Source organism: Argopecten irradians, chromosome 16 (assembly GCF_041381155.1).
Source record: "Argopecten irradians isolate NY chromosome 16, Ai_NY, whole genome shotgun sequence".
Classification (NCBI taxonomy): domain Eukaryota; kingdom Metazoa; phylum Mollusca; class Bivalvia; order Pectinida; family Pectinidae; genus Argopecten; species Argopecten irradians.
The window spans coordinates 33,376,092-33,402,566 of record NC_091149.1 but is presented as its reverse complement, the minus strand read 5'-3'; the positions used below and the strand labels follow the sequence as shown (position 1 = coordinate 33,402,566).

At 34.8% G+C, this 26,475-nt stretch overlaps 1 protein-coding gene across 1 annotated transcript in view; it reads right to left on the bottom strand.

The window, feature by feature from the left end:
- LOC138310193 (uncharacterized) overlaps positions 1 to 26,475 on the bottom strand; it is a 59,076-nt gene that overhangs the window by 8,340 nt on the left and 24,261 nt on the right. Inside the window, exon 3 of the mRNA XM_069251311.1 lies at positions 22,078 to 22,281. Within this exon, the coding sequence (XP_069107412.1) occupies positions 22,078 to 22,281 (204 nt within the window). The remainder of the gene's footprint in view (positions 1 to 22,077; positions 22,282 to 26,475) is intronic.

Below are 26,475 nucleotides of genomic sequence, written 5' to 3'. Positions count from 1 at the left end.
CTTGACATAATACTAATCAGATACAGAGAGAAATGGAGAAGTTTATAATGAAATGATCAACTAAAATCTCTTCAGGAAAGGGGAGATTGTGAATAAAATTAAACGATTTAAAAAGATATTGTTGATTTTAGTAAGAGGGCTAAAGGGATCATCAGACTTGATAGTGACGACAGATTTTAATATCTGTCGTGTACAGATATGTGGTACAGATATATATAACAGGACTCAAGATGATCAAGAGATATCTTATGATAAAATTGCATTGATAAACACAGTGACATAATATCATAACAGGTATATTTAAAACTCCATAAGCTTCTTTGCGGGAGGCTCCATAATTTACCCTAGCAGTGAATTACAATTGGAACTAATATTTACATGACTTTCAAATAAATTGTTTTAAACATTCAAAACCTTTTTTTTTCTCTAGCTAAACAGTCTTTATTTTACTAAGTAGTGTAAGGAATTCAGTTTGTCTTTATTTAATATGAATTAATCATAAAAATGATGTGTTTGCAAAACATTCAAAGATGGAATCATAGTCAATAGGTATTTGAACAAACTCCATAAGCATAATATTTACACAGAGGGAAGGAGATTCTGCTTGAAATCTAATTTCTAACATAAAACCCAGTGATTTATATTCATTACGATTAAACAAAGATCATACAGACAAGAAATCAACACCCTATAGTAATTAGTAACAGCAGATAATACATACAGATCTTGTTCTTCATGGTATATACGTACAGTACAATCCGTATCTACACCTACATCATATGATTCATATCGCCCATGTTATATAAAGTATTGATCTACATCACCAAAATGTTTACAAAGTGATTATCTGAATCACTTCAATGTTTGTCATCCCTACATTGTACGGAGGAGTTAACACTGAAGACTCAAGTCAGTATTCCTATATATATCACACAAGGCCTCTTCACATCCATCAGAAACAGACAGACCTGGTGATGAAACTAAGTCATATATCATTAAAATCTAAAATCGGTCATCATATTCATTGTCCTATAAAAATCCTTGTATACCAATTTTCATAGACATTATATCATTTTTAAACTTTCAATTGACATCTTTAGGGGTCAAGTGACAATATTAGTTTCTCTGAAAAAATCAACCTCCTTAATATGCCTATATATCTACATATTATCCAAGCTATGTATCCATGTGATATTTAAAACCAATACGTTCAGCATTTCGGTTTTTGAACAAATCTTTTAATCAATTTGTATTCAAAATCAATCCTTAAAGATGCTCCACCGCCGACAGGACATAAATGATATTCATCATTTGAACAATAATTGACGTTTAATCGTGTATGTATATGTCTAATTAACACAAAAAATAATATAAATTAATTTATTTTGCCTTTTGTGCGTGAGCAATCAGTACTTCATTCTATATAGGATATAGTGGCACCAAATTTTTTCGGGATGCAATTAATTATTTTTCATAGTTTTAACTTAAAGTAAAATTAGAAGCTCAAACTTTTCAACAGTGGTAATGGTGTAAAGTAAGTAACTTTTGTAACTGAAGAAAAATACTAAATCGTCTGTTGTTGTTCTTGATAGTGAAAAAATACTATTTGTCAGCGGTGGAGCATCTTTAATCTAATTACACAATATTTTACTCTAAGTAAATACAAATTATAGCTTAAATTTTTAACTTGTATATTAAAAATTTGTTAATGATGAGCTAAAAGTATATTTAACATTGAACATACTTTTTCACAATCAACTTTTTGATTAGAAATGTTTACCCTAAAAGCAGCTGTATGCCTCCTAACATATGTTTTAAGCTATATAGGTTTGTAAACAGAAGGGCAATAGTACTATAACATTTAAACTTTTGTTGATATCTCTATTATGACGTATGACTGATTAGAAATAAACCCATAACACACAATATATAGAGAGGAGATTGAATGCTCTTAATAATTAATACTAAACCACTGTCAGGTTAATCTATAAGCTTGTTAAAGGTGAATACATTCAGTCTTTTAGAGCTTGTAGACCGAGTTCATGAACTTGTGATTTTGTAAACATGCAGATTAAACTGTTCCTCAATAAGTCGCCAATGTTTACGTCTGTAAACAAAAACATTCTGGACTAGGAAAACAATTGCACAGCTCTCACTATGCAGCTTTTAACTATTTCACCATTTTTTATTTGAATTGATATTGTAACATGTGTCAACTTCTACTCACAGAAAATCTCTAATCAACTTCTACTCACAGAAAATCTCTAATCAACTTCTACTCACAGAAAATCACTAATCAACTTCTACTCACAGAAAATCTCTAATCAACTTCTACTCACAGAAAATCTCTAATCAACTTCTACTCACAGAAAATCTCTAATCAACTTCTACTCACAGAAAATCTCTAATCAACTTCTACTCACAGAAAATCTCTAATCAACTTCTACTCAAAGAAAATCTCTAATTAGCTTCTACTCACAGAAAATCTCTAATCAACTTCTACTCACAGAAAATCTCTAATCAACTTCTACTCACAGAAAATCTCTAATCAACTTCTACTCACAGAAAATCTCTAATCAACTTCTACTCACAGAAAATCTCTAATCAACTTCTACTCACAGAAAATCTCTAATCAACTTCTACTCACAGAAAATCTCTTATCAACTTCTACTCACAGAAAATCTCTAATCAGCTTCTACTCACAGAAAATCTCTAATCACTCACAGAAAATCTCTAATCAACTTCTACTCACAGAAAATCTCTTATCAACTTCTACTCACAGAAAATCTCTAATCAGCTTCTACTCACAGAAAATCTCTAATCAACTTCTACTCACAGAAAATCTCTAATCAACTTCTACTCACAGAAAATCTCTAATCAACTTCTACTCACAGAAAATCTCTAATCAACTTCTACTCACAGAAAATCTCTAATCAACTTCTACTCACAGAAAATCTCTAATCAACTTCTACTCAACTTCAACTCACAGAAAATCTCTAATCAACTTCTACTCACAGAAAATCTCTAATCAACTTCTACTCACAGAAAATCTCTTATCAACTTCTACTCACAGAAAATCTCTAATCATCTGTAATTAATGATAGGCACATTGCTTTTCTTTTTTTTTATTTTTAGCTCTATATTTATAACTCAGAAAAAAAATTCAGTTACCTGCGAAGTCTTCCAAGATGATTTCGATTTCTGGCAGTGATGGAGATGATTCCTGGACATTTTCTACCATAGTGACTCGTTATTGATGTATTACACACGGTATAGTGTCACACAGAAAACTTTTAACTCCACAGTTAATATTGCACCTATATAAACCTGTTAATGCACACTATAGCCAGTAATGATCCATCACAAAATGTGTGTGTTGTTTGTCACCATTGTTGTAGTGGAGGAGATAGATCTTGTTAACTAGCTTATATTACATAGCTGTCCACAAATTGTCTAAACAATAACATTGTCTTAACATTCTAGTCATGATCAGGATTTTATCCAATACACGGTAGTTTTATCCTCAAAAACCGACTGATTTCAGCTATCATTATAACCATGTTACAGTCATCAAACTTTTGATTCTAATGAATTTAAACTCTGACCCAAGTTACCGCTCCATCACCATCCTAACACAACACGAATCCTTTCATGTTTTCTCAGATCTATAAAACAAATAAACTTTCACCTTTAAGGTCATCAGGCATTAATGATTAGTTTCTATTAATTACATTTTTAATCTCTGATCATGACGAAACAATTAAGGCCAAGGAAATGTTAAACATCTAGATATAAACACATTCAAATCAATATAGACCCCAAGACTATCTGTTAATTAGAAATCGATGACAAGAAAAACTAAAAATACCTGCGGGACATATCCTCACTTACTATATCACAGTAGATTATAGAACAGTGTATAAATGGGACGAGCTCCTAGACGACAGAATTACAACAGGGCCCTTAATTTTCCTTAACTTTTAAGAATTCTTTAAGATTTTATTCTTCACTTTTGAAAATTTTAAAACAACTCAATGGATTAACCCAATGGCCTAATTTATATCAAGCTTAGGTTAAATTTTTGTAGGCTTTAAGCTATTTCTTTTTTATCAAATTTGCAAATATTCTCCACATGAATATACTAGCTGTTTGCAAAGTTTGCTGTGCCAATTAAAAAATAAGTCCAATGTTTGTAAGATAAGCTTGATCGCCCAAACCAATCCGACCAATACAATGTATCCGATCTGGCAGTAACATGATCCCGGACCAAATTAACACTATTTCCTGGTTCTAATAAATCTATTCAAATACAGACCACTAAATAAATGGCTACCACATTTGTTACATAATCTCCACATGTCCTATTTAGTCTTCAAAGTTAAATAAAAAAAAATCACAAGATCCGGAACATGTTTGTTAAAAGAACTTTTTATACAATTTTATACACTCACAATAAAATCCAGTCTCTGTGGTCACCAATATCTCAATTTTTTCAAGCTTTATAATGATTTTGATTTAGTTATAATTCCAACTGATTTCCATGTATAGGAAGCTATACTTTCAAAGAACAATATTGTCAGTCTGATCTAGATTTATATTTACAATCATTTTACAATTATAAGTCTAATTTACAGAGTTTTAAGTGATATTAGCCCAACTTAAATGTATTAATTGATATTAGAAACGTTATTTTTCCCTTGCTAATCTTAACTCATTGAGCACTAATATTGATACTACGATATCCAAGATCCAAAATTGACCTCAAGATCTTATAGGATAGAACAATGTGACTTGAGAGAAATGAAATGCGAGCATTAGTAACTGGTATAAGATACTGAATTCTTGTACAATAACATACTGCCCTGCCTGATTCATACAACTGCAGATATCATCAAACCAATAATGATAACTTATGTTAACCTACTCCTAAATCCTCACATCCTTTTGCAATTCAGTCACATCCTTTTGCAATTCAGTCACGTCCTTTTGCAATTCAGTCACGTCCTTTTGCAATTCAGTCACGTCCTTTTGCAATTCAGTCACGTCCTTTTGCAATTCAGTCACGTCCTTTTGCAATTCAGTCACGTCCTTTTGCAATTCAGTCATTATCTTCTGAGAGTGGTAAACTTAATAGATTTGTACTCATTTCACTGTCAATCCAATCAATAGCTATATATAACGAGGCACGCTTATTAACGGATTGACGAGTGATGAGTTTTATTATAACAAGCCAGGTATCCTTGAAGCTTCTATCCATCAAGAAATGATATAAACAGCTTACACTGTATCGAAATTCCAGCTTACTGGTTGCCTAAAGTAAAACATCCATCAGACAAATCAGATCCGAAATAAGGCTGTTGTGGGTATCAACAAAAATCTTTTACCGTTTTTCATTCCAGCTGCCGTGACATTTGATACTAACAGAAGTCATCAGAGCACAATTAACAAAGGCAACGTAATATTCCACTGTGAACAACCACTATATCGACATAAATTCACATCAGAAGCATTTCAGGCCTGCAGAGATGTCTGATACATGACAAGGTAGGATGATTTGCATACACCGGTATCAATATACGTTTTTTTGTTTAAAGCGCCATGGAAACTCTGGATCTCAGACATCCCAAGTCATTGTCTACAGTAAACATTTCCACAAGGATTGATCAGCCATTACTCCAATGTTATTTAATGCTGATACATCAATGTTGATGACTTTACCATGAACGTCAAACTTCCAATACATGTCCTTTACATCATTGATTAGGAATGTCAGCGGTCCTCTAAACATGGCCGACATCTACAGGATCCCGTTTGTTATGGTTGTCATGGTGACCAGGTGGGATGCTGCTATCAACTGAGGTATGATTAAAATGTGATCGGTATCCTAACACTATATGTGTTTTATAATTGTAATCATGTAAGTCAACACAAACACAGCTAGAATAGCAGGAAACCGTATAATGGAGGTATTGTATGGAATATTGACAACATATAATCCGATACTCGAGGGTATTTACATAGATTGATCAGCAAGGTATCTATCCATTATAGACACACTATGTAATTAATTTTATTCAGCTTACACAATCGACAAACATTTTATAAGATGGTAAATTAAAAGAGTTTGTAAGCATAAAGAATGTACCAATCATTGGTAATTATATCATCTACTAACTGCTATTACATCTGTATTTGAATGACCTTTGACCATGACCTTGGAGCAAAGGTTATGACAAGGTCATTTTAGGTACATAATTCAATTGATGACCTTCACTTGATCATATGATGTTTGTAAGATCTGTAGGACAGTGACCTTGACCTATATATAAAACTACAGAGCTAATTGGACCGTGACCTTGACCTACCTGGTATATATATAAAGCTATTTAAGTTTCTAACTCTCCCTACAGAGCTAATTGGACCGTGACCTTGACCTACCTAGTATATATATAAAGCTATTTAAGTTTCTAACTCTCCCTACAGAGCTAATTGGACCGTGACCTTGACCTACCTAGTATATATATAAAGCTATTTAAGTTTCTAACTTTTCCTACAACAGAGCTAATTGGACTGTGACCTTGACCTACCTGATATATATATAAAGCTATTTAAGGTTCTAACTCTCCCTACAGAGCTAATTGGACCGTGACCTTGACCTACCTGGTATTATATATAAAGCATTTAAGTTTCTAACTCTCCCTACAGAGCTAATTGGACCGTGACCTTGACCTACCTGGTATATATATAAAGCTATTTAAGGTTCTAACTCTCCCTACAGAGCTAATTGGACCGTGACCTTGACCTACCTGGTATATATATATAAAGCTATTTAAGGTTCTAACTCTCCCTACAGAGCTAATTGGACCGTGACCTTGACCTACCTGGTATATATATATAAAGCTATTTAAGGTTCTAACTCTCCCTACAGAGCTAATTGGACCGTGACCTTGACCTACCTGGTATATATATATAAAGCTATTTAAGTTTCTAACTCTCCCTACAGAGCTAATTGGACCGTGACCTTGACCTACCTGGTATATATATATAAAACTATTTAAGGTTCTAACCCTCCCTACAGAGCTAATTGGACCGTGACCTTGACCTACCTGGTACATATATAAAGCTATTTAAGGTTCTAACTCTCCCTACAGAGCTAATTGGACCGTGACCTTGACCTACCTGGTATAAGCTATTTAAGTTCTAACTCTCCCCAACAGAGCTAATTGGACCGTGACCTTGACCTACCTGGTATATATATAAAGCTATTTAAGGTTCTAACTCTCCCTACAGAGCTAATTGGACCGTGACCTTGACCTACCTGGTATATATATATAAAGCTATTTAAGGTTCTAAACTCTCCCTACAGAGCTAATTGGACCGTGACCTTGACCTACCTGGTATATATATAAAGCTATTTAAGGTTCTAACTCTCCCTACAGAGCTAATTGGACCGTGACCTTGACCTACCTGGTATATATATAAAGCATTTAAGGTTCTAACTCTACAGAGCTAATTGGACCTGACCTTGACCTACCTGGTATATATATAAAGCTATTTAAGGTTCTAACTCTCCCTACAGAGCTAATTGGACCGTGACCTTGACCTACCTGGTATATATATAAAGCTATTTAAGGTTCTAACTCCTCCCTACAGAGCTAATTGGACCGTGACCTTGACCTACCTGGTATATATATATAAAGCTAATTTAAGGTTCTAACTCTCCCTACAGAGCTAATTGGACCGTGACCTTGACCTACCTGGTACATATATAAAGCTATTTAAGGTTCTAACCTCCTCCCTACAGAGCTAATTGGACCGTGACCTTGACCTACCTGGTATATATATAAAGCTATTTAAGGTTCTAACTCTCCCTACAGAGCTAATTGGACTGTGACCTTGACCTACCTGGTACATATATAAAGCTATTTAAGGTTCTAACTCTCCCTACAGAGCTAATTGGACCGTGACCTTGACCTACCTGGTACATATATATAAAGCTATTTAAGGTTCTAACTCTCCCTACAGAGCTAATTGGACTGTGACCTTGACCTACCTGTATATATAAAAAGCTATTTAAGGTTTCTAACCCTCCCTACAGAGCTAATTGGACCGTGACCTTGACCTACCTGGTATATATATAAAACTATTTAAGGTTCTAACTCTCCCTACAGAGCTAATTGGACTGTGACCTTGACCTACCTGGTATATATATAAAGCTATTTAAGGTTCTAACTCTCCCTACAGAGCTAATTGGACTGCGTTGACCTTGACCTACCTGGTATATATAAAACTATTTAAGGTTCTAACCTCCCTACAGAGCTAATTGGACCGTGACCTTGACCTACCTGGTATATATATAAAAGCTATTTAAGGTTCTAACCCTCCTACAGAGCTAATTGGACTGTGACCTTGACCTACCTGGTATATATATAAAAACTATTTAAGGTTCTAACTCTCCCTACAGAGCTAATTGGACCGTGACCCCTTGACCTACCTGGTATATATATAAAGCTATTTAAGGTTCTAACCCTCCCTACAGAGCTAATTGGACTGTGACCTTGACCTACCTGGTATATATATAAAGCTATTTAAGGTTCTAACTCTCCCTACAGAGCTAATTGGACTGTGACCTTGACCTACCTGGTACATATATAAAACTATTTAAGGTTCTAACCCTCCCTACAGAGCTAATTGGACTGTGACCTTGACCTACCTGGTACATATATAAAGCTATTTAAGGTTCTAACCCTCCCTACATAGCTAATTGGACTGTGACCTTGACCTACCTGGTACATATATAACCTACCTGGTATCAGTATAAAACTATTTAAGTTCTAACTCTCCCTACAGAGCTAATTGGACTGTGACCTTGACCTACCTGGTACATATATAAAACTATTTAAGGTTCTAACCCTCCCCTACAGAGCTAATTGGACTGTGACCTTGACCTACCTGTACATATATAAAACTATTTAAGGTTCTAACTCTCCCTACAGAGCTAATTGGACTGTGACCTTGACCTACCTGGTACATAGTATATAAAACTATTTAAGGTTCTAACTCTCCCTACAGAGCTAATTGGGACCGTGACCTTGACCTACCTGGTATATATATAAAGCTATTTAAGGTTCTAACTAACCAGAGCTTATCTCCCTACAGAGCTAATTAGTAAGGTTCTAACCTGACCTACTTAGTGCCCACACAACTATATTATCTCAATCTCAGATCCATCACTTTGTCATCAGGCACACAGTATCGTAATAGATTTGTCATCAGGTACATGCCCTGTCCGTATCAATCTCAGGATCATCATTTTAGTTCATCAGAGCACACCGTATCGTAATAGATTTTAGATCATCACTTGTCATCAATCGCACATCAATCTCATAGATTTGTCATCAGCCACACAGTATCGTAATAGATTTTAGATTTATGCCCTGTACCGTTATTATCAATCTCAGATCATCACTATGTCATCAGGCACACAGTAATAGATTTGTCCCCATGTAACAGTAGATTTGTATGCCCTTGTACCGTTAGTATCCGTTAAGAAGATTTGTACATCAATGCACACAGTGTAACGTAATAGATTTGTCATCAGGCACACAGTAGTCGTAATAAGATTTTAGATTTATGCCCTGTACCGTTATTATCAATCTCGGATCATCACTTTTGTCATCAGGCACACAGTATCGTAATAGATTTGTCATCAGGCACACAGTATCGTAATAGATTTTAGATTTATGCCCTGTACCGTTATTATCAATCTCAGATCATCACTTTGTCATCAGGCACACAGTATCGTAATAGATTTGTCATCAGCCACACAGTATCGTAATAGATTTGTCATCAGGCTCAGATCATCACTTTGTCATCAGGCACACAGTATCGTAATAGATTTTAGATTTATGCCCTGTACCGTTATTATCAATCTCAGATCATCACTTTGTCATCAGCCACACAGTATCGTAATAGATTTGTCATCAGGCACACAGTATCATAATAGATTTTAGATTTATGCCCTGTACCGTTATTATCAATCTCAGATCATCACTTTGTCATCAGGCACACAGTATCGTAATAGATTTGTCATCAGGCACACAGTATCGTAATAGATTTGTCATCAGCCACACAGTATCGTAATAGATTTTAGATTTATGCCCTGTACCGCTATTATCAATCTCGGATCATCACTTTGTCATCAGGCACACAGTATCGTAATAGATTTGTCATCAGCCACACAGTATCGTAATAGATTTTAGATTTATGCCCTGTACCGTTAGTATCGTAATAGATTTGTCATCAGGCACACAGTATCGTAATAGATTTTAGATTTATGCCCTGTACCGTTATTATCAATCTCAGATCATCACTTTGTCATCAGGCACACAGTATCGTAATAGATTTTAGATTTATGCCCTGTACCGTTATTATCAATCTCAGATCATCACTTTGTCATCAGGCACACAGTATCGTAATAGATTTGTCATCAGGCACACAGTATCGTAATAGATTTTAGATTTATGCCCTGTACCGTTATTATCAATCTCAGATCATCACTTTGTCATCAGGCACACAGTATCGTAATAGATTTGTCATCAGGCACACAGTATCGTAATAGATTTTAGATTTATGCCCTGTACCGTTATTATCAATCTCAGATCATCACTTTGTCATCAGGCACACAGTATCGTAATAGATTTGTCATCAGGCACACAGTATCGTAATAGATTTGTCATCAGGCACACAGTATCGTAATAGATTTGTCATCAGGCACACAGTATCGTAATAGATTTGTCATCAGGCACACAGTATCGTAATAGATTTGTCATCAGGCACACAGTATCGTAATAGATTTGTCATCAGGCACACAGTATCGTAATAGATTTTAGATTTATGCCCTGTACCGTTATTATCAATCTCAGATCATCACTTTGTCATCAGGCACACAGTATCGTCGTCATCAATAGTATCGTAATAGATTTTATTTATGCCCAGTACCACGAAGCCGTAATATCAAAATCAGCACATCACTATCGGAATAGTCATCAGGCACACAGTATCGTAATAGATTTGTCATCAGGCACACAGTATCGTAATAGATTTGTCATCAGCCACACAGTATCGTAATAGATTTGTCATCAGGCACACAGTATCGTAATAGATTTTAGATTTATGCCCTGTACCGTTATTATCAATCTCAGATCATCACTTTGTCATCAGGCACACAGTATCGTAATAGATTTGTCATCAGGCACACAGTATCGTAATAGATTTGTCATCAGGCACACAGTATCGTAATAGATTTTAGATTTATGCCCTGTACCAGGCTATTTATCCAATCTCGTAATAGATTTTGTCATCAGCCACACACAGTATCGTAATAGATTTGTCATCAGGCCATCACAGTATCGTAATACTCCAGATCATCAAACCTTTGTCATCATACCACTCACAGTATCGTAATAGATTTGTCATCAGTGCACACACAGTATCGTAATCTCAGAATAGATTTGTCATCAGCACACAGTATCGTAATAGATTTGTCATCAGGCCACACAGTATCGTAATAGATTTTAGATTTATGCCCTGTACCGTTATTATCAATCTCAGATCATCACTTTGTCATCAGGCACACAGTATCGTAATAGATTTGTCATCAGGCACACAGTATCGTAATAGATTTGTCATCAGCCACACAGTATCGTAATAGATTTGTCATCAGGCACACAGTATCGTAATAGATTTTAGATTTATGCCCTGTACCGTTATTATCAATCTCAGATCATCACTTTGTCATCAGGCACACAGTATCGTAATAGATTTGTCATCAGGCACACAGTATCGTAATAGATTTGTCATCAGGCACACAGTATCGTAATAGATTTGTCATCAGCCACACAGTATCGTAATTTTAGATTTGTCAGATTCAGCCACACAAGTAAATCGTCATCAGGCACACAGTATTTGTATGACCTGTAATAGATTAGATTGTCATCAGCCACACAGTATCGTAATAGATTTGTCATCAGGCACACAGTATCGTAATAGATTTGTCATCAGGCACACAGTATCGTAATAGATTTGTCATCAGGCACACAGTATCGTAATAGATTTGTCATCAGCCACACAGTATCGTAATAGATTTGTCATCAGGCACACAGTATCGTAATAGATTTGTCATCAGGCACACAGTATCGTAATAGATTTTAGATTTATGCCCTGTACCGTTATTATCAATCTCAGATCATCACTTTGTCATCAGGCACACAGTATCGTAATAGATTTGTCATCAGGCACACAGTATCGTAATAGATTTGTCATCAGCCACACAGTATCGTAATAGATTTGTCATCAGGCACACAGTATCGTAATAGATTTTAGATTTATGCCCTGTACCGACGATAATCACTTTGTCATCAGGCACACAGTATCGTAATAGATTTGTCATCAGCCACACAGTATCGTAATAGATTTTAGATTTATGCCCTGTACCGTTATTATCAATCTCAGATCATCACTTTGTCATCAGGCACACAGTATTCATAATTCGATTTTGAATTTAACCGTGTACCGCTATTATTAGATCTCAGATCAAAGTCACTTTGTCATCAGCCACAGTATCACAGTATTTTAGTAATAGATTTGTCATCAGCCAACACAGTATACGTAATAGATTTGTCATCAGCCACACAGTATCATAATAGATTTTAGTTTTATGTCCTGTTACCGTTAAATATCAATCTACAGGATCATCACTTTGTTCATCAGGCACCACAGTATCGTAATAGATTTGTCATCAGGCACACAGTATCAATATCGTAATAGATTTTAGATTTATGCCCTGTACCGTTATTATCAATCTCAGATCATCACTTTGTCATCAGCCACACAGTATCGTAATAGATTTGTCATCAGGCACACAGTATCGTAATAGATTTGTCATCAGCCACACAGTATCGTAATAGATTTGTCATCAGCCACACAGTATCGTAATAGATTTGTCATCATTTATGCCCAGTACCGCACAGTCAATCTCGTATCATCACATTTGTCATCAGGCCACACAGTATCGTAATAGATTTGTCATCAGCCACACAGTATAATAGATTTGTAATACAGATTTTAGATTTTAGATTTATGCCCTGTACCGTTATTATCAATCTCAGATCATCACTTTGTCATCAGGCACACAGTATCGTAATAGATTTGTCATCAGGCACACAGTATCATAAATAAGATTTTAGATCATATGCACTGTACCGTTATCGTAATAGATTTTGATCATAAGAACAACAGTATCGTAATAGATTTGTCATCAGGCACACAGTATCGTAATAGATTTTAGATTTTATGCCCTGTACCGTTATTATCAATCTCATATCATCACTTTGTCATCAGGCACACAGTATCGTAATAGATTTGTCATCAGGCACACAGTATCGTAATAGATTTGTCATCAGGCACACAGTGTAATAGATTTTGTCTTCACCCACAGTATCGTAATAGATTTGTCATCAGCCACACAGTATCGTAATAGATTTGTCATCAGGCACACAGTATCGTAATAGATTTGTCATTATCGTAATAGTCATCAGCCCAACATTATCATCAGGCACTCATAGATTTGTCATCAGGCACACAGTATCGTAATAGATTTTAGATTTATGCCCTGTACCGTTATTATCAATCTCAGATCATCACTATGTCATCAGGCACACAGTATCGTAATAGATTTGTCATCAGGCACACAGTATCGTAATAGATTTGTCATCAGCACACAGTATCATAAATCTCAGTTCATAGATTTGTATCAGGAATCACAGTATCTGTAATAGATTTGTCATCAGCCACACAGTATCATAGTAATAGATTTTAGATTTATGCCCTGTACCGTTATTATCAATCTCAGATCATCACTTTGTCATCAGGCACACAGTATCGTAATAGATTTGTCATCAGGCACACAGTATCGTAATAGATTGTACCGTTATTATCAATCTCAGATCATCACTTTGTCATCAGGCACACAGTATCGTAATAGATTTGTCATCAGGCACACAGTATCGTAATAGATTTTAGATTTATGCCCTGTACCGTTATTATCAATCTCAGATCATCACTTTGTCATCAGGCACACAGTATCGTAATAGATTTGTCATCAGGCACACAGTATCGTAATAGATTTTAGATTTATGCCCTGTACCGTTATTATCAATCTCAGATCATCACTTTGTCATCAGGCACACAGTATCGTAATAGATTTGTCATCAGGCACACAGTATCGTAATAGATTTGTCATCAGGCCACACATTATCGTAATAGATTTGTCATCAGCCACACAGTATCGTAATAGATTTTAGATTTATGCCTGTACCGCGATTATCAATCTCAGATCATCACTTTGTCATCAGGCAGCACAGTATCGTATAGATTTGTCATCAGGCACACAGTATCGTAATAAGATTTGTCATTCATGCCACACGTAGATTATTATCATCAGATCATTTTGTCATCAGGCACACAGTATCGTAATAGATTTGTCATCAGATTTGTTTTAGATTTATTGCCCTGTAACCGTTATTATCATCTCAGATCATCACTTTGTCACAGCCACACAGTATTCGTAATAGATTTGTCATCAGGCACACAGTATCGTAATAGATTTTAGATTTATGCCCTGTACCGTTATTATCAATCTCAGATCATCACTTTGTCATCAGCCACACAGTATCGTAATAGATTTTAGATCTATAGATTGTCATCAGGTACATCAGTACATAATAGATTTTAGATTTATGCCCTGTACCGTTCATTTGTCATCAGGCATCTCAGTATCAATCATTTGTCATCAGGCACACAGTATCGTAATAGATTTGTCATCAGACACAGTATCGTAATAGATTTTAGATTTATGCCCTGTACCGTTATTATCAATATCACTATCTCAGCACACAGTATCGTAATAGATTTGTCATCAGGCACACAGTATCGTAATAGATTTGTCATCAGGCACACAGTATCGTAATAGATTTGTCATCAGCCACACAGTATCGTAATAGATTTTAGATTTATGCTCAGATCATCACTTTGTCATCAGCCACACAGTATCGTAATAGATTTGTCATCAGGCACACAGTATCGTAATAGATTTTAGATTTATGCCCTGTACCGTTATTATCAATCTCAGATCATCACTTTGTCATCAGCACACAGTATCGTAATAGATTTGTCATCAGGAACAGTCAGGCACACACAGTATCGTAATAGATTTGTCATCAGCCACACAGTATCGTAATAGATTTTAGATTTATGCCCTGTACCGTTATTATCAATCCGATCATCACTTTGTCATCAGGCACACAGTATCGTATAGATTTGTCATCAGCACACAGTATCGTAATAGATTTTAGATTTATGCCCTGTACCGTTATTATCAATCTCAGATCATCACTTTGTCATCAGGCACACAGTATCGTAATAGATTTGATTAAGCACACGTATCGTAATAATTTGTCATCAGGCACACAGTATCGTAATAGATTTGTCATCAGGCACACAGTATCGTAATAGATTTTAGATTTATGCCCTGTACCGTTATTATCAATCTCAGGCATCATCACATTTGTCATCAGGCACACAGTATCGTAATAGATTTGTCATCAGGCACACAGTATCGTAATAGATTTTAGATTTATGCCCTGTACCGTTATTATCAATCTCAGATCATCACTTTGTCATCAGGCACACAGTATCGTAATAGATTTTAGATTTATGCCCTGTACCGTTATTATCAGATTTGTCATCATCACACAGTATCGTAATAGATTTGTCATCAGCCACACAGTATCGTAATAGATTTTAGATTTATGCCCTGTACCGTTATTATCAATCTCAGATCATCACACACAGTATCGTAATAGATTTGTCATCAGGCACACAGTATCGTAATAGATTTGTCATCAGGCACACAGTATCGTAATAGATTTGTCATCAGGCACACAGTATCGTAATAGATTTGTCATCAGGCACACAGATATCGTAATAGATTTGTCATCAGCCACACTGTAGTATCGTAATAGATTTTATCATCTCAGATTTATGCAATCAGAATTTTAGTATGCCCTGTATTATTATCAATCTCGGATCATCACTTTGTCATCAGGCACACAGTATCGTAATAGATTTGTCATCAGGCACACAGTATCGTAATAGATTTGTCATCAGGCACACAGTATCGTAATAGATTTGTCATCAGGCACACAGTATCGTAATAGATTTGTCATCAGGCACACAGTATCGTAATAGATTTGTCATCAGGCACACAGTATCGTAATAGATTTGTCATCAGCCACACAGTATCGTAATAGATTTGTCATCAGGCACACAGTATCGTAATAGATTTGTCATCAGGCACACAGTATCGTAATAGATTTGTCATCAGGCACACAGTATCGTAATAGATTTGTCATCAGGCACACAGTATCGTAATAGATTTGTCATCAGGCACACAGTATCGTAATAGATTTTAGATTTATGCCCTGTACCGTTATTATCAATCTCAGATCATCACTTTGTCATCAGGCACACAGTATCGTAATAGATTTGTCATCAGGCACACAGTATCGTAATAGATTTTAGATTTATGCCCTGTACCGTTATTATCAATCTCAGATCATCACTTTGTCATCAGGCACACAGTATCGTAATAGATTTGTCATCAGGCACACAGTATCGTAATAGATTTGTCATCAGGCACACAGTATCGTCAATACCGTTGTTTGTCATCAGTATCGTAATAGATTTTTCTCAGAACATCACCTATGTCATCAGGGCAGTATCGTAATAGATTTGTCATCAGGCACACAGTATCGTAATAGATTTGTCATCAGGCACACAGTATCGTAATAGATTTGTCATCAGGCACACAGTATCGTAATAGATTTTAGATTTATGCCCTGTACCGTTATTATCAATCTCAGTCATCATCACTATGTCATCAGGCACACAGTATCGTAATAGATTTGTCATCAGGCACACACAGTATCGTAATAGATTTGTCATCAGCCACACAGTATCGTAATAGATTTGTCATCAGCCACACACAGTATCGTAATAGATTTTAGATTTATGCCCTGTACCGTTATTATCAATCTCAGATCATCACTTTGTCATCAGGCACACAGTATCGTAATAGATTTGTCATCAGGCACACAGTATCGTAATAGATTTGTCATCAGGCACACAGTATCGTAATAGATTTGTCATCAGGCACACAGTATCGTAATAGATTTTAGATTTATGCCCTGTACCGCTATTATCAATCTCGGATCATCACTATGTCATCAGCCACACACTATCATAATAGATTTTAGATTTATGCCTTGTACCGTTATTATCAATCTCAGATCATCACTATGTCATCAGGCACAAAGTATCATAACAGATTTTAGATTTATGCCCTGTACCGCTATTATCAATCTCAGATCATCACTTTGTCATCAGCCACACAGTATCATAAAAGATTTGTCATCAGGCACACAGTATCGTAATAGATTTGTCATCAGCCACACAGTATCGTAATAGATTTGTCATCAGCCACACAGTATCGTAATAGATTTGTCATCAGCCACACTGTAGTATCGTAATAGATTTTAGATTTATGCCCTGTACCGCTATTATTAATCTCGGATCATCACTTTGTCATCAGGCACACAGTATCGTAATAGATTTGTCATCAGGCACACAGTATCGTTATAGATTTGTCATCAGCCACACAGTATCGTAATAGATTTTAGATTTATGCCCTGTACCGCTATTATCAATCTCAGATCATTAGAAGTGTAATTCTATGGGAATCAGACTAATATAACTATAACTGTGTGTGATATACAGGTGTATAGATAGAGTGTCATTTAATCCTACAGATAGCAGATTAATATACAAAGCCAATACACTATTATTTATATATAGTAACATAGATCAATAGGTCACTGGTCAGTCAGTGATGTAGGTCACTGGTCAGTCAGTGATGTACACATGTTCTATTTTCTGGTATAGATATAATCAGGATCAAATTCTCAGGACCACACACATTACAAACAGCAAAAATATCCAAAACAGATATTATGTAAAACAACTTTCTTTCGTGGCTACTAAATTTCGTGATTTCCATTTCAAAACAAGTTTACGAAGATTAAAACTTGCAGATTTAAAAATTGAATGGAAATCCATGTCAACTTATGTATATATATAATTAAGTGAAGCAGATATGAATTAATAGAGACAAACTTTCATGACTTTACTTACATCACAAAATTTGCGAAAAAACTTAATCGCGTTAGAGAGAAAATGCGAAAAAACTTAATCGCGTTAGAGAGAAAATGCGAAAAAACTTAATCGCGTTAGAGAGAAAATGCGAAAAAACTTAATCGCGTTAGAGAGAAAATGCGAAAAAACTTAATCGTGTTAGAGAGAAAATGCGAAAAAACTTAATCGTGTTAGAGAGAAAATGCGAAAAAACTTAATCGTGTTAGAGAGAAAATGCGAAAAAACTTAATCGTGTTAGAGAGAAAGTTACAGTTATTCTATAGGTTGCCCCTTTTTCTATACTTTTGTAACTTCCATATTTGAAAATGATCTAACAATGAAAAGGAATTTTCTATGTAATTATACTGACGTTATTTTATGGGAAATATGGTATAAAATCTTAGTGACTTGTTCAATTTAAATCTGTCTGATCGTCTTCAATAAATATGCCCCACAACAACAAGTAGATTAATCTCTCATTAATGTCCTTAGAGATAAATGGAGAGGAGCTATAGTGTGGTATTAAAGTGTACAGACCCGGAGATTGCATTGATTGATGTGGTTATACAGACATGAATACATGCTGATCAACACGTATCTACAATTTTTAATATCAATTTTTATTTTTTCTCAAAACTTAACTCTGGAAAAGGAAATTTGTAAACAACGTATACGGTAAAAGGAACTTCAAAATTGAAATTCAATGAAATCTTTATAAACAGGTTCTGAAAAGAAACAAATTACTGCCATAAACAGGAGGATATAGATATTAAAATACATTATATAGGATTAATACTAGAAGTTAAAACTTTTTATAGTCAAGTACAGCCATTTAATGGCATGACTTACAGATAAACATCAGCGTTAAATAACTACCTAACTGTACAGTAACACAATCTTATAAATATTGCAAAATATATCAACTAACATCCAGTTTGAAAGTTAAATTCAAAACAGAATTTTATAAGCAACTTATTAAACATTAAAAACATCTACAATGTACGTGTAACATTGATGAATGCTGTTTAATACCTTCATACATATTCATACGTGTCATTTATGAATGTTTCCCAAACTACTTTCATGTATAGTTGTATTTGAATTTTCATTTAATCATGAAATGAGAGCAGGCATAATGGAATTGATTAGCTTACACATACTTAACTATAAATTCAAATATTAAATCTTCCGTTTGTGGTTAATTGTCAATTTAAACGACAACAATGCAGTGTGGTAATTTACAATTTGATTGCAATGTCCGATTGTCTGATTTACATCGGCTCATCTAATAATTCAACTTTTAAGTGGTTTAAAAACTAGCAATATCTTAAGGAAAAAATCCAGTCCACATGTGACAAATCAAGAAATTTTACTTGTTGAAGTTCAACTCAACAAAGTACTTTGAATATATAGATATCATCAACAAACATTGTATACCTGGATAAAGGTAATTAACACACTCAGGAATATTACAAACATATCCTGCTCACCCAGATATAAATGTGTGGTACCTAATTAATTTATGTATCTTAACTTGCTCACCTGGATATAACAGATCCTGTGGATCACTCATCAACCTAAACACCTCTGTATCACCCATACACAACACACTTCCAGATCTTCATCAACAGTGTGTATGAACAATTTTTTGAAATATTTTCTATCAAATATTAATGTATATGAAACTTTGATCCTTCTTGACACGAATGGAATTCCCTTCTAAATGCTGAGAATCTCTGTTGACAACATAAGTGCAAACTCATGTATTCACTGGTATATCAGCAGACTGTTAGTAGAATCCTCGATCGTCAATTTATTTTTTTGTTTTGCAAGTTCAGTGTAAACAAAGAACTATCACAATGGTCGACGTATATATACCAGGTAATCTGGACGTCAAAACAAACACTCTAACACGATAGGCCGTCCAACATTGGCTCCATACAATTCCTTCTTAGAGTCTGATCCACAACCTAATCTGAATATTTCCCTCCTGTTGTTGGCATTAATGATCTCCGCCAGGTAAAAATGCAACAAGGTCCTTATGCACATTATGTATATAAGGCACAGAGGAAGTTTTTGAATTTGAATAGAGTTTGTAGGTACTATTTGACCTTATATTATTAGGATCAGCATTTATAAAGGTCGTCAGTATGTGTATTGGGTCGTTGGTATATAAGGGTTTGTCAACTTTTGATCATGTACCCGCTAACATACCTATGTATACTAACATTATGTACCTGCCAATCTGTTAGCTTAATGTAGGTAACGGTTTCCATGCTTCAATGATTTTATTGTTGAATTTTAAACACTTAATACACATTTATAATTTATATTCCTGACATTTGTTATTTGCTTCCATTGTTATTCGTTTTTAAAATCTTAACATGTACAAATTTGTGTTACTGGATCGTACACATGAAATATTCATAAAGCTAACCAATAATGGTGACTTTGTCATAATGTACATGCATACATACAACATTATGACACAGACATAAAGCAATGTTAGCTTTGCAAAATTCATTAAAATTCTTATATTAACATATTTAAGTGTTTGAATGCAAACAATCACTGAATTATTTCCTCACAGATTGACATGATAAATATCTGTTCTATAAATATTTCCCCTTCATATCTAACATTTTAGAATTGTTAAGTTGTCATCAAAATTGTCATATCATTTGACTAACCTGAACAAAACTAACAAAAAGATACACATGATAATTAGGTCATGTAAGTACAGATACTGATAATAATATCAGTTCATTCAGCAAAGTTTACAAAAGTATCAAACTTAACACCCTGTCAGAAGTTTGATAAAGGTTTCAAATCTATGTTGAAATCAATTTATATAGAGACAAATATGAATCTGACGTTCATTGATACTGGAAGTTGATGGAGCTCAACAAACGTTAACATGTAAAGTTATCACAGGTAGGTCTGATTACAATTAAATACTGCCAAGAGAGCTACAAATAACCAACTCTGAAATAATACTATACAGTTCTACATCATTACTTCAAAGTTGGAAGGACAAACCAACTGTATTTTGGGTGAGATTTATTTTCGAGAATATTTTCCACAATTCTTACTAAATTCAAAGAGATTTCCATTCAGTTTTAAATCTGCAACATTGACTCTCCACGAAAATGGTTTGAAATAGAAATTGCGAAAGTTAGTAGCAGCCATAGAAAGTTGAATGAGTTCAATACCATATTCGACCCAATAAGCGCCCAGGGCGCTTAAAAAATTGATGAAAATGAAAAGGTGCTAATAAGTCGAAATTATTGCAAATCGATATGTTTTATGTAGTTTTGGTCTTTATTTATGTCCGGGCAATTGAAATTGAGGCCTCAAAAAGGGGGAGGGGCACTTATAGGGACATGGGCGCTTATTGGGTCGAATATGGTAATTTGATATGTCACCAGCATAACAAGTCTGATAAATTTCATATTACATAGTCACGAGTGTAAGATCCTATTTATCACATAACTGTTATTAATAGATATATAAGTGAAACTTTTTTATTTTGTCTCTATATAAAACAGTAGAAATCTGGCTCGGATGTGACGTTTCCGTCTCCTGAAACAATCATGCAACGTCATATAAATATTATGACGTCAAAACTACCTGTGACATCACAATAGTATTATTACACATGTGTCTTACGATATTTATGACATGGCCGTATCACATGGCTAGAGGGGCCAGTTATGTGATAAATATAATTCAACAAGGTCCAACTGAACCATGAATTAACTGACTTACTGAAGTATTTGAGCGTCTCTGCAATTTGTTCTGTGGTAAGTTCGATATCTTGGTCGAGTGGTATCAGTGGCGTCTGTATCCAATCCTCATTCTCGTAACCACAGAAATTGGTGATAGTATCGGCACGGAGACGATACTTCGGGATCTGTTCCTCGATCAAACTCAAGATCTCAACTTCTGGGAGATCTGCACTGTTACACACATCTGAAACAAACAAAAATTTTTATTTGATAAGATTTGTTAACTTTCGGGAGATGTGCACTGTTACACAAGTCTGAAACAAACAAAAGTTTTTATTTAATAAGATTTGTTAACTTTCGGGAGATCTGCACTGTTACACACGTCTGAAACAAACAAAAGTTTTCATTTAATAAGATTTGTTAACTTTCGGGAGATGTGCACTGTTACACAAGTCTGAAACAAACAAAAGTTTTTATTTAATAAGATTTGTTAATTTTCGGGAGATCTGCACTGTTACACACGTCTGAAACAAACAAAAGTTTTTATTTAATAAGATTTGTTAACTTTCGGGAGATCTGCACTGTTACACACGTCTGAAACAAACAAAAGTTTTCATTTAATAAGATTTGTTAACTTTCGGGAGATGTGCACTGTTACACAAGTCTGAAACAAACAAAAGTTTTTATTTAATAAGATTTGTTAACTTTCGGGAGATGTACATGTAAATCCTGTATATCATTCAAGGTTGTAGAACAGAAACTTAGCTACACATGGTGATATTTAAATATTTGTGTCTAGATGAGCATCAATTTAATGTGGTTCTTATATCTGTAAGTCATTTTAATGTAATACACCATACCATGGCCATGCCATGCAGACACCTGTAATACCGCTATTATTATGTAAGTATTATGTATAGGTCAGTTTAGTGTAATATACCATGACCAGACACCTAAAGCCGTTAACATACACCAAAGTGAGAAGTGTGACAGAATATCAGACCTGCATGATGACGTAAATTAGGCCAAGATGAATGAGAATCTGTTTTATCTCTAGTAATCCAGGTAATTGTACCTACAGATATACTAATCAACACACCTCACTAAGAATAAACACAAAACATGATTATTCTGCATGTCATTCCTACACTTAGGTCCAAAATGTGACTAAAAAAAATGGCTGGCCAGCCTGACAACAGAAACAGCTGAAGCATGTTAGGACAGATTTATAGACACGATGACCTAGGGCCGTGATGAGCATGACAGACAGCAAAGTGTTACATCACAGTGTTATCACTCCAGGTAACACACAGGTAACACAGATACATCACAGATACATCACAGGTAAATTACAGGTAAATTAGAGGTGTGTTAAGCAATCATGATCTGTCCTTTCCTTAAGTGTACAAAATATCTACATACTAGATTTTCTGCAAACAGTCAGTATGATGAAGGTGTCTGGGCCTCAATTTATGGTTCTTCGAAAAAGAGAAATTGTTTACAAGGTAAATGATTTGAAACCATTTCACATCTGTAACCTCGAGTGAATGTCAAGGTTATCCATATGAACAACCTTTGTTGCCCTTTATACCCCAGCACCCTTCATGCCAATAATAACAGGGTCTCTGGGCTTCTTGACTGTTAAGGAGAAGTTTTTTTAAAGTTAAACATATAAATATGTATTTCATCCCTCTGACCTTCAAACAATGTCAAGGTCATTCATTCGAACCATCTTTACATTTCATCACAGTATGCCTCATGCCTAACTGTATCCTATCTCTATGAGCCTCTTGGTTATACTAATTCATCCTTGTGACTTTGAAAGATCAAGTTATTCATTTAACAAACTTATATAATCAAGTTTTAGCTTATTTCACTCCTGCAACCTTGAATGAAGGTCAGGGTCATTTATTTTAAAACTCTGATCCTGGCATGATTGTCAGGACAATTATCAAGTGTCTGAACCTAATTCTGATTGAAGAGTAAATCCAGGCAAGTTAAAATGACACTAAATATAATGCTAGTAATTACTCTAGTCTAGTATGTTTCCAATAAAAAAAAATAAAAAAAATAGTTAAAGCATCTGAATTGTATTAAAAACTAACCTGATATGACACTACATAAAACTTCTTATTACTCAGCCCTTTATTTTTTAATGCATGTTTTAAATGGAAATTGATAAAATGAATTGACATATTTGAACCTGCTTTTCATGTTAAACATATAAAGGTTAAAGTCACTTCAACCATCATACATTGATCAAGAGTAATAGATCAGATCCACACCCAATCTACACAGTATGTATTATAGATATGACGTCATACATTGGTTGACAGTACCAGATCAGATCCACACTCAATCTACACAGTATGTATTATAGATATGACGTCATACATTGGTGACAGTACCAGATCAGACCCACACCAAATCTACACAGTATATATTATAAATATGATGTCATACATTGGTTGACAGTACCAGATCAGATCCACACTCAATCTACACAGTATATATTATAGATATGACGTCATACATTGATCAAGAGTAATAGATCAGATCCACACCCAATCTACACAGTATGTATTATACATATGACGTCATACATTGATCAACAGTACCAGATCAGATCCACACTCAATCTACACAGTATATATTATAGATATGACGTCATACATTGATCAAGAGTAATAGATCAGATCCACACCCAATCTACACAGTATGTATTATAGATATGATGTCATACATTGGTTGACAGTACCAGATCAGATCCACACTCAATCTACACAGTATGTATTATAAATATGACGTCATACATTGGTTGACAGTACCAGATCAGATTCACACTCAATCTACACAGTATGTATTATAGATATGACGTCATACATTGGTTGACAGTACCAGATCAGATCCACACTCAATCTACACAGTATATATTATAGATATGACGTCATACATTGATCAAGAGTAATAGATCAGATCCACACTCAATCTACACAGTATGTATTATAGATATGATGTCATACATTGGTTGACAGTACCAGATCAGATCCACACTCAATCTACACAGTATATATTATAGATATGACGTCATACATTGATCAAGAGTAATAGATCAGATCCACACTCAATCTACACAGTATGTATTATAGATATGATGTCATACATTGGTTGACAGTACACCAGATCAGATCCACACTCAATCTACACAGTATATATTATAGATATGACGTCATACATTGATCAAGAGTAATAGATCAGATCCACACTCAATCTACACAGTATGTATTATAGATATGATGTTACATTGTCATACATCAGATCACAGAGTAATAGATCATATCCACACTCAATCTACACAGTATGTATTATAGATATGACGTCATACATTGGTGACAGTACCAGATCAGATTCACACTCAATCTACACAGTATGTATTATAGATATGACGTCATACATTGGTTGACAGTACCAGATCAGACCCACACCAAATCTACACAGTATGTATTATAAATATGACGTCATACATTGGTTGACAGTACCAGATCAGATCCACACTCAATCTACACAGTATGTATTATAGATATGACGTCATACATTGGTTGACAGTACCAGATCAGATCCACACTCAATCTACACAGTATGTATTATAAATATGACGTCATACATTGGTTGACAGTACCAGATCAGATCCACACTCAATCTACACAGTATGTATTATAAATATGACGTCATACATTGGTTGACAGTACCAGATCAGATCCACACTCAATCTACACAGTATGTATTATAAATATGTCGTCATACATTGGTTGACAGTACCAGATCAGATCCACACTCAATCTACACACAGTATGTATTATAGATATGACGTCATACATTGGTTGACAGTACCAGATCAGATCCACACACAATCTACACAGTATGTATTATAGATGTGACGTCATACATTGGTTGACAGTACCAGATCAGATTCACACTCAATCTACACAGTATGTATTATAGATGTGACGTCATACATTGGTTGACAGTACCAGATCAGATTCACACTCAATCTACACAGTATGTATTATAAATATGACGTCATACATTGGTTGACAGTACCAGATCAGATCCACACTCAATCTACACAGTATGTATTATAAATATGACGTCATACATTGGTTGACAGTACCAGATCAGATTCACACTCAATCTACACAGTATGTATTATAAATATGACGTCATACATTGGTTGACAGTACCAGATCAGATCCACACTCAATCTACACAGTATGTATTATAAATATGACGTCATACATTGGTTGACAGTACCAGATCAGATCCACACTCAATCTACACAGTATGTATTATAAATATGACGTCATACATTGGTTGACAGTACCAGATCAGATCCACACTCAATCTACACAGTATGTATTATAAATATGACGTCATACAT